The sequence below is a fragment of the Salvelinus sp. IW2-2015 genome, linkage group LG17 (genome assembly GCF_002910315.2).
Source record: "Salvelinus sp. IW2-2015 linkage group LG17, ASM291031v2, whole genome shotgun sequence".
Lineage (NCBI taxonomy): Eukaryota > Metazoa > Chordata > Actinopteri > Salmoniformes > Salmonidae > Salvelinus > Salvelinus sp. IW2-2015.
In genome coordinates, this window is record NC_036857.1 from 26925682 (window position 1) to 26935498 (window position 9817).

The 9817-nt window shown below is 45.5% G+C and overlaps 1 protein-coding gene across 1 annotated transcript in view; it reads right to left on the reverse strand.

Annotated features, from left to right (window-relative positions):
• Positions 1-67: 67 nt before the first annotated feature.
• LOC111976618 (inter-alpha-trypsin inhibitor heavy chain H6) overlaps positions 68-9817 on the reverse strand; it is a 29205-nt gene continuing 19455 nt past the window's right edge. Inside the window, exons 4-18 of the mRNA XM_024005591.2 lie at positions 7384-7494; positions 6850-7097; positions 6454-6623; positions 6192-6308; positions 5624-5795; positions 4927-5387; positions 3541-4768; positions 2936-2968; positions 2726-2743; positions 2484-2531; positions 2342-2365; positions 2158-2208; positions 1924-2037; positions 1284-1688; positions 68-1137 (exon numbers count right to left, since the gene is read on the reverse strand). Of these exons, the coding sequence (XP_023861359.1) occupies positions 878-1137; positions 1284-1688; positions 1924-2037; positions 2158-2208; positions 2342-2365; positions 2484-2531; positions 2726-2743; positions 2936-2968; positions 3541-4768; positions 4927-5387; positions 5624-5795; positions 6192-6308; positions 6454-6623; positions 6850-7097; positions 7384-7494 (3460 nt within the window). The 3' untranslated portion in view covers positions 68-877. The remainder of the gene's footprint in view (positions 1138-1283; positions 1689-1923; positions 2038-2157; positions 2209-2341; positions 2366-2483; positions 2532-2725; positions 2744-2935; positions 2969-3540; positions 4769-4926; positions 5388-5623; positions 5796-6191; positions 6309-6453; positions 6624-6849; positions 7098-7383; positions 7495-9817) is intronic.

Here is a 9817-nt window from a genome sequence, read left to right on the forward strand (position 1 = left end):
TGTTTCAACAGAAGTAAATGATTTTGTGTAAAACTACTCCAATAAGACCACGATGAGTTCCATAGACAATTTTTTATAAGATTTAGTCCTTTTATAACTTATACTTCACAATAAAACTGAAACAATTAAAATACAACTCTGACCTTCTGTATATAAAATTACACATTGCTAAAATCAAATGATCTATTCATATATTTGTTATAACATTGGAATTATAAATTGCCCTTATGAAGCATATGATATTTGCAAATGACAGTTTGGATTTAGCTGTATGTCAAGATCAAGCAGAATTTGTCTGCAGAAGTATAGAAACAATTATCATATCTTACTGTTGCCACGTTAACAGCAGAAGGAGAAATCTGTCCCTGTGGTTGTTTCAGAAAGACACTGGTGCAATGACCTCATCCCATCTCCTACATTATCTTTTCATGTCTGACACCTGTGAGAATTACCTTATCATTCTTTAGCTTTCTTACTGGACTCAATCTCTGTCTCTCTCTATTTCTCTCGCTCTTTTGTCTTTGTTTATCGTTGTATCTGTCTCTTCGTGTCCCTCTCTCTGTCTCTCTCCCGCTCTCTCATTTTCATAATCATGAACATGCATTCATGCACACTTTCAGAGGAGAGAGTAATAACCCACTATGTGATGTTGGTATTGAAGGCTAGCCAGCAGCACACTAGTCCCAGTGATGTGTGTCCTTGCAGAGACACTGTAGTTTCCCATTGGCCTGAGCTGCCCAGCTTTGAGGTGTTGGTAGCTAGATGAGTGGCTCGGTTCCAATCTCTATACTAGCATACCACTTAGTATGAAGCAATGTATTAGGCATGTATATTCTAAGTAGTGTGCTAATACTGGATGGACATTTGAAAATAGTATTTACATGTTATCTACCACGTAGCTCTGGTATGGATGACCCAACAGTTTCTCCACCTGTGCCTTGGGCACGATCCAACACCTGCCCAGGTGACGTTTCCTCACTGTGTCCTTCAGGGTCTTGTCCTGTAGGGTGATGGGTACGTGTATCGCCCCCCACCTCAGCACCCCCCTGGACAGGACCCCCTCTTTACTAGGCTGGGGCGGTGTGTCACTGGGGTCCTTCACCGGCGTCACACTCATGTCCGCATGCTGGAATTGGCCTGTTGAAAAGAGGGGACAATGAGAGGGCAATCAATCACAACATATGTCTAGTATTTTCCCATAGCCTTTTATACAGCAACACTTTAGGGCCAGGTGTATGTAACAAGACAAAGAAACTGGTTTAAAGACATTAAAGAGAATGTACCCAGTAGGCCTTGGGTTGAAGGAGAGAGGCCTTGTCCATCAGTGATATAGAACCCGAGGTGCGCCATCTGCAGGTAGCTGGGCTGTTTGTAGTGGTGGAACAGAACCAGGAAACAAATATCCTTCGCCAGCTCGATCCAACAGCTCTGATGGATGTCATCTGTGGTGTCCATGGATACCGCCACGCCCTGCCTTGTTACAGATCCCTGCAGATTAGTGGGTAGGGTGTCCCGTCCCTCCCCTTCCACCACCACGGCGTCCAATGAGAGTGTGATCACTATGCCACCCAGCCCGCCGTTCCCGCCCATGGCAGCGGAGATGGTTATCTTGTCAAAGTAAGTACGGGAGCGGTCCTCTACGTCTTTTTTGGACGGAGCCCACATTAGATGACCGTCCACCGTGATACCTTGAGGGGAAGAGGAAGGCATGGATTAACTGTGTGTGCGCATGCGCGTGCGTTCCAACAGTTACAGAATGTATGTGTTCTTTAATGTGATCCCATTTTAATATACTGTATGCCTATAAAATGTTATGGTCCTTCTAAAGTAGATTATACGGTACATTGCTTAAATTCAATGACATGCCACTAATATAAAACTACAGTTCTGGACTTTTGTTTGTAGTAGTCTGTGCTGACTAACCTCTCTCTGGGTCTTCCAGCAGTCTCAGTACGTCGTTGGCCCTGCCGTCCACCGTGAAACATAGATTCTGTTTCAGTTTGGGGAGCTGGACCATAAAATGAGGGTCTCCATCAACTAAAACAAAAAACAAACAAAAAACATTGAACATAAAGACAAAGGTGAGAAACAGATTTTACAGCTATATGTTACGTTACTGGTTATGTTATGTTACTGGTTAAAGTGTAGGCCCCTTACCAGAAGAGGAGAAGACTCTGACAGAACTCAGTCTGGAGGTGGGGCCTGGCACTGGAAGGACAACAGGTACAACTGAGACTACGTCTTATCTTTCTGAAGCACTGAAACCGACAGATCAGAGCCTACTAACATCTCTGAAGTACATTGATCTTATGACTACACAGAAAAACAATGAAATACTTACAAAGATTTGATGCTGACTCATCCCCTGAAAACACACAAATTCCGAAAGCGTGTTAAATATCTGTATCAACTGAGAAACATACAAAGTATCCCTATTGCCAACACAACTAAATAGTTCTACATATTAGTCAACTGTGACTTACAGGAATCATAGTTGAGGTCGTAGTCTTGGTCGTAGGTTGCATCATAATCTAAAAGATCCAATCATATGGTCATCATTAGACACCAGACAGACACAGTTAAAAAATATCCTCTTCCTGAGTTGGTCTGAGGGGCTTTCATCAGAATCTCTATAGGAGGAAACGACAGCTTTTAAGATACAACAACATACATGCTGTTGCAATGAATTGGTTTGTCATGGCAGGGAAGTAAGAGAGGAACTCACCTTTAACTAGGTCCATATCTAAGGTAGAGACATGGAGAAAACACAGATTGACACAGTGATATACTAAAGGACTACTTCATCACTTTTTAACCTCATCCATTATCTCTGTATTCAAATACAGCATGTATCCCTTTCAATAATTATATTTCAGGACATTTGTGCAACAGAGCTAAAACAGAACGATGAAATCTTCTGGTATGGTTGATTCACCTTTTCTATGGATCTGGATGGAAGTGGAGACATCTGGTGGAAAGAAGAGGAACATGTCACAATTCAGCCAGAAATGGTGGATTGATAGTGCCAGTGCTGCATTTGATTGTACTAATATTTCTCTGATAGACAGGTACAAGATATGAACTGTAAGTTCAATACCTGATGCAACACAATTAATATAATATGCAATAATGTTATTTAATTAAAAATGTATCCTTAAGACAAGTATTATGCAACTTTACTTTGTAGTAGTTGAAGTTCCAAGTGAGATAGACAGAGAGCGAGAAACTAATCTCATAAATGGTATCGTAGCATCTGTCAACAGACTGTGGGACGCAATGACTAACAAGGAATATTGTTCTGGTGGGCTGGTTTTTGTAATTGATGATTTGGATAAATCACGATATCACAGTGGCTCACATCTTTAACATTTTGGAAGAGGAGGGGACATTTGGCCCCTAGACTTGCAGAGAGAGAGAGGGATGGAGCTACCGCCCTACTTCCGCTCTTTTCTAAAACATCTGCCCTCAGAATTTAATCGAGCACCTGACACAATTACGTGAGATTTTAGTTCTGGTTTCCAAGATTAGTGGAATACCAACCCAATAGTCCTGCAGCCTCCCACAGTTTAGGCCCATCTGTGATGCCTGGCATGGGGGCAAATGTGGCAGAGATAAAGGTGGCAATCTGATCCACGTCTGAGACTGGGTCTGTGTTACTGCCCTGTGGAGCTGGAGTAGGGGAGACGGACAGAACACTGTACAGGAATGTGGTGACCTGAGGTGGATGGGTATCAGTGGCAGACATGGTGGCATTCTCTGAAGAGGAGGAGGAGAGGGATATTCTAACTGGAGGGAGGACTGTTCTAACAGAGATGGGATGGGGCGTGGCGGGTTTCCAAGGCTGTAGAGCAGGGGTTGGATCGGTTCTGACTGAGGTGGTGGAGGTAGTGGAGGTGGTGGTTTTCACAGTTGTATGAACTGTAGTCTTAACTGTGGTGGGTGATGTGGTAGGGACTGTCTTTACTATGTTGGGTGGAGGGGTGGTTGTGGTTTTCCCAGGTGCAGGAGCGGCAGCTGTTTTGAGCGAGTTGGCCAGGGGGGTAGAGAATATCCTGGCGGGAGGGGCAGGGGCAGTTTTAGGAGAGCTGGGAGGAGGGGTGGGGGGTTTTCCTGAGAGAGGGGCATGGACGGTTTTGGCGGCACTGGGGCTGGGGGTGCTAGTCTTAGTGGTTTTCTTGGGGGATGGTGGAGCCACTGTTTTTGCTGGGCTGGGTGGGGTGGAGGCCTTTCTGGGTTGAGGTGGAGGTTGGGGAGGTGGATGCTTGGGGACAAGAGGGTCTGGCTTAGCTTCGTTACTCCTGGGCTTTTTCACAGGGATGGGGGAGGCTATTTCGGTGGCAGTAGTGTGGGCAACTGTGGTTGTTGTAGTAGCTCTATTAGTGGTGTTGGTGTTGGTGGTGGTGGGCTTGGTGGTGGTTGTGGTGGCGGGTTGAGCTGTCGTAGTTGACGCTGTGGTAGGAATTTCATCTGCATCAGGCTTGACTACAACAAGGGAAGTAACAGGCGTGACAAAGTTGTACTTGAGGGAGAGGTTGGTGGCCTTCTCTCCCAGCAGTTTCTGTATGTTCGTGTCAGTGGTGTTCAGTTTGGCCAGCAGCAGCTCTTTGATAGTGAAGTAAGCCCAGAGACGCCGTACGAAGCTGGGGATTCCATCCATGCCCCCAGGGCAGCCCATAGAGAGCACTGTCCTATTCCCCTCTCCATTAGACACCAACACCTCATTCTCCACATTCACCTTCTGCTTGGAGCCACTGGCCGTCAGAGACACCTGAGAGGAAAATACAAAAGTAGAGAAGAGAAGATAAGAGAAGATACATCTTTATTTGCCATTACAATATGAATAATTCAAGTGGACATTTCCTTTCATCTTATGGCATAAACAATTCACAAACACAGATCAAGCAACATGATCTAAATGATACAAACCTTCAGGTCCCTGACCCCTGGCTTGACCTTCCCAGTGACCACCAGCTCGGAGCCCTGGAAGTAGTTAGGGAAGAGGGAGCGTGTGACGTCAAAGGCCTGGTCGTCCATGTAGGTCAGCTGTATGTCTGACAGTAGCGGACTGGCCACCTCATCGTAGAATCCCTTCAGCTGGAGTGCGGCGTCCGCATCCTCGTACACCATCCTCGCCACGCCGCGGTTGTCCAGTGCCAGGCGCCGTAGCAAAGGGAAGTCGGCGTCGTCCCCGAAAGCCAGGCCGAACAGAGAGGTGGCCCCCAGGGCGCTCTTAGCGTTGCTCAGGATGAAGTCACCGGATGTCACACCGATGGTAGCCTCACCGTCCGTCAGGAAGATGACCAGAGGGACCCGGCGGGTGCCACCGGAGGAGGAGGGAGGGTTGACCAGCTGGGCGGCTGAGAGGAGGGCTGCATTGATGTTGGTCCCTGGAGGATAGAGGGACAAATGGGAAGGAGACGTGGAGCAGAGAGGTAGGGGTGGAGGTGGAAGGAATGGAGGATGCAGAAGAAGAGGGAGAAGAGGAGACAGAAGAGGAGGAAAAAGGGTAGGCAGAAGATGGAATGAAATAAAGAAGAGAGAAATACCGACAGTGTTTTCATGGTCTTGTCAGGTTGCGGCAGATATAATGCAATTGAAGTACATCAGACTCAATCCCACTCACATCCTTCAGCGATGATCCTCTTGACAAAGTCCTTAGCGTCTCGTATGTTACTCCGCGTGGCCCTCACTGTGCGACCCTTCTTCCAGGTGTGGACCTTGTCTGAGAAAGTGATGATGTTGAAGTGGTCCTCCTCACGCAGGTCTCCCAGGATTGTGGACATCGCCTGCTTTGTCTGGTCCACATAAATGCAGAGAGAAGAGAAAGGATCAATTATTGATCTATATAATGTAGAGTCAATGTTGTCATTCTTGTCTAAATGAATGAGGTGCAGCTGGGTGCAATGTGAAAGAGGTACAGTTGTAGGATCTTAATTTGATCACTCTTTGTAGCTGAGAATTTTGCAGGAAATGCAGATGAGCTTCGTGATTTACACAAATTCACTGAAAACCCACACTAACACACAATTAACAATATTTCACTTTTCATGTAGCCTACTTTTGTCAAGCTAATAGCCTAACCCCCGATCAAGCAACATTATGGACTAAATGTTCAAATCCTGTTGCTGCATTATTTTGCTGTGACAATATAGGTCAAATAAATAAATACATCTGTAATACTTCTACTGTACCTGTTTGATCTTGGTGCCAATCATGGAGCCACTGACATCAATGACAAAGATGACATCCTTGGGGACCACAGGAAGCCCCCGAGGTGCAAAGTAGTGGGCAAAGTATCCATCAAACACCTGAGACAGGCCAACAGAAGAGAATAATCCCTCATTGGATTAGATTATTGCCTCGCTAGATACCGTCTTTGTACAGTATTTGTTGTGTAAGAGTTTGGGCCTACACAGTGTGTAGTGCTTGTGTATGTGTGTTGCGTGTGCTGACCTGGATGTCTCCCATGAGGTCACTGAGCTCTACATCGTACTGGATGATGTAGTCAGCGTTGAGTCCCTTAGAGGAGACACTGCTCTGCTGCTGCAGGCTGGGGTTGTAATGAACACGGGCACAACAAGGGTTCTGCTGGATCTGAGTGGAGGCTGGGGCTTCTGTCTCACCTGGATGGGAGAAGAAGACCAGAGAACACCCTGTCATTGTGCATGTTTGAGGTATACTACATGTACGTTGCATTCTACTATACAATAACTACTCATTACTGTGATTCAGATTAGTGATTATGCAACTTGCCTTGTTCAAACTGATCCCCTCAAACATGCTGCTTGTATCAACACTAGCACTACTACTTTGACAATAAACAATAACTGCTGCCTTTTCCTATGTTACCTGTGACAGTGTTGGAGAGCCGTCGGCTAGACTTCAGCGGGAGGACCTTGATGAAGCTGAGTCCTGTCCTCTCTGCTATGTTGACATCCAGGGTGAGATTAGTGACCAGTCCTCCAGGCCTCAGGCCCAGGATCAGTTCATAGCGACCCAACCTGCGAGGCAGCAGCTCCTCGTAGGACAGCGAGAAGGAAATCCGGCTTCCAGAGGGAACACTCACCGCCATGCGGAACTTCTCGATCTCCCGCTCCCTGAGATGAAGACACAGTGAGAGAGAGGTATTGGAGTGGTGGCGGTGGTAACTGGTGAAAGAATGACTTGGAAAACCGTGGTGAAATGGAAAGAATTTGAAGCAGGCAAGTACAACTGATCTGAGTAGAAGTGCTAAAAGATTTAAATTGGTGTGTGGTGGGTGACGGGTGTCCATACGTCTAGAATACAGATGTGTTGTTGTACTTTTCCCACATAAAACAAAGAAATCCGAATAAAACACATATCAAAGAGTGATTGTGGTATGAAATATTTTTTCAGACTGACTTGGTGGCAACGAGTCCAGCTGTTTTTCCTTGCTTCTTGGCTGCGTCATAGATCTTCCTGGCGGCACTCCTCTCCTTCACCTGGGCGATGTGCACTTTGCCATTGGAGGTGCTGGGGGCAGAGGAAAGAATGAGGTAACACGTGTAACTCGCAATGGTCAGACTATGTTAAGAAACATGCATTGGTCTCATGGATGGAAAATATCTAGGTTTATTTGCGGTAACAAACTTTCCTTGACTGCAACTATTTACACTATTAGTCACACGTTACAAGGCAATAACATACTTCACAGCATTTGTGTTAGACTCAGATGGAGGACAAACATGTATCATGCTGGTTTACAGATTAAGTTCAAAACAAGCTAGAGAGGAAAGGTAGGGTGAAGCTAAGGGTGAGAGGAGGGAGTCATTTCCCTCTGAAAATATGAGCTCTCTGAGCTCTGGTCCATGATTTGGTTGGGAAATGGTTCGGTGTAGGTTCTGCGGAGGCCATGAAAGGTCCTCAGGATGTTACAATATCTCTTTTCAGTAATTATGTTTGCATCCCAAATGACACCCTATTCCATATAGTAGACTACTTTTGACCTGACCCTGATGTGTTTGGATTTGAGACGCACCCATGATAACTGAAAAATAACACTCGGAAACCCCCTCCATGGCCCCTGGAGAACCTACTCTATACCCAACCGTTCCCCAACCATTTCCCAACCAAACTGGACCAGAGCTCACACACCCTAATCCAAACCATACAGTTCCTAAATTCTCCCCGCCTTTCTGTCATCATGTGATGAAGTGCTAAAATAAGGTCATGTCCTTTGAAAAAATATATTTAAATAAAAACCAACAGGGACCAACCAAAATAAATCTCCAGCCTTGAAGCAGGTCTTGTTCCGGACACAAAGCAGAAGGAAATGGTGGGTTTAGCAGGGTGGAAAATATGTGTGGCTGAGAGGGAGTGGGAACTGGGAACGGCTGCACATGAGTGACCTACACACAGAACACAAGGCCCCTCAGTCCCACGTTGTGAAACGCCACTGAACTAAAGAAACACAGTCACCACAGCTATTTTCCTTCTGGGTTAATTGGTGAAGTGTTGTGTGTGTGTGTTCCAGCTAGCACATAACGTTCTGAAAACCAAATGTTTCTTAGAGCTTGGTGAGAGCGTGGTTGTCCTATGCTAATGATCCAGATACTCAACTAGTCTAAAGAAGATCAGTTGTATTGCTTCTTTAAATCAGGACAACAGTTTTCAGCTGTGCTAACATAATTGCAAAACGGTTTTCTACTGTTCTATTAGCCTTTTAAAATGATCAACTTGGATTAGCTAACACAACGTGCCATTGGAACACAGGAGTGAGGGTTGCTGATAATGGGCCTCTGTACGCCTATGTAGATATTCCATAAAAAATCTGCCGTTTCCAGCTACAATAGTCATTTACAACATTAACAATGTCTACACTGTATTTCTGACCTGGCTTGATATGTACCTTGGTAAACTTCGCAGGCGAGAGAGGGGGGGGGAAGGGGGTGAGGGAACAGGGTATGCTTCTGTTCATTTCTCAACTACTAACTTTATTGACACATTATTTACAAAGCATAGTCCTTCATCTGCTTTAAGGATCCCCCAGACTCCTCCCTCTTTGGACCCAAACCCAAACCCGAGGCCCTCGTTGCAGTCTTAATGTGACTTATTTATCTTGTTATATTTAGCATTTTTCTTGAAAGCGAGAGTGCAGAGTGGTTTCAGCCCTTCTTATGATATTCAATGATCGTGTATTCCTCTCCACACCGAACGGAATTGTTCAGTTCCTGACAAAATTTCCTTCTTGAAGTTTTATTACTGTTTGGGATTTGTCCGGAAACCGCAGACCTTGACTGGCATTTGGGATGTTATTTTGTTATTTACAACCAAGCTTTCGCTCCTTTTTTATTTTTATACTTATCTTATACTGCTTATTCCCCCTTCACAGCAAAAATACATGTATTTCTGATCCTGAATGCAATATTAGCCCAAGTGCCATGTCTGTTTGTGCGTATTATGGTCCAACTCCTTGTCACTCATCGTCAAGCAGCAAGATTTGGCAAAGAGAAGAAACATTACTGCCAACCCCAGGATAGAGGGAATTACTCATTCCAAAATGAAGGAACCAATAATTTGATTTATAGCCCGACTTACCTGAGATGGAAGTGACTAAAGAGAAAAATAGACGTGTGGTGTGGTGTGTGTGGGGAGAGAAGAGAGAGGAGACTAGAGAGAGGAGAGGCGAGGGACGGACAGTGTGTGTGGGAGACGAGGCGGAGGACAGAGAAGAGAGAGAGACTGAGCAAGAGAGAGAAGGAGAGAGAGAGCAGAGATGAGAGAAGGACGAGAGATGATGAAGAAGATGCGAGAGCGGAGACGACAGGAGAGAGACGAGTAAGAAGAGAGAGAGAGG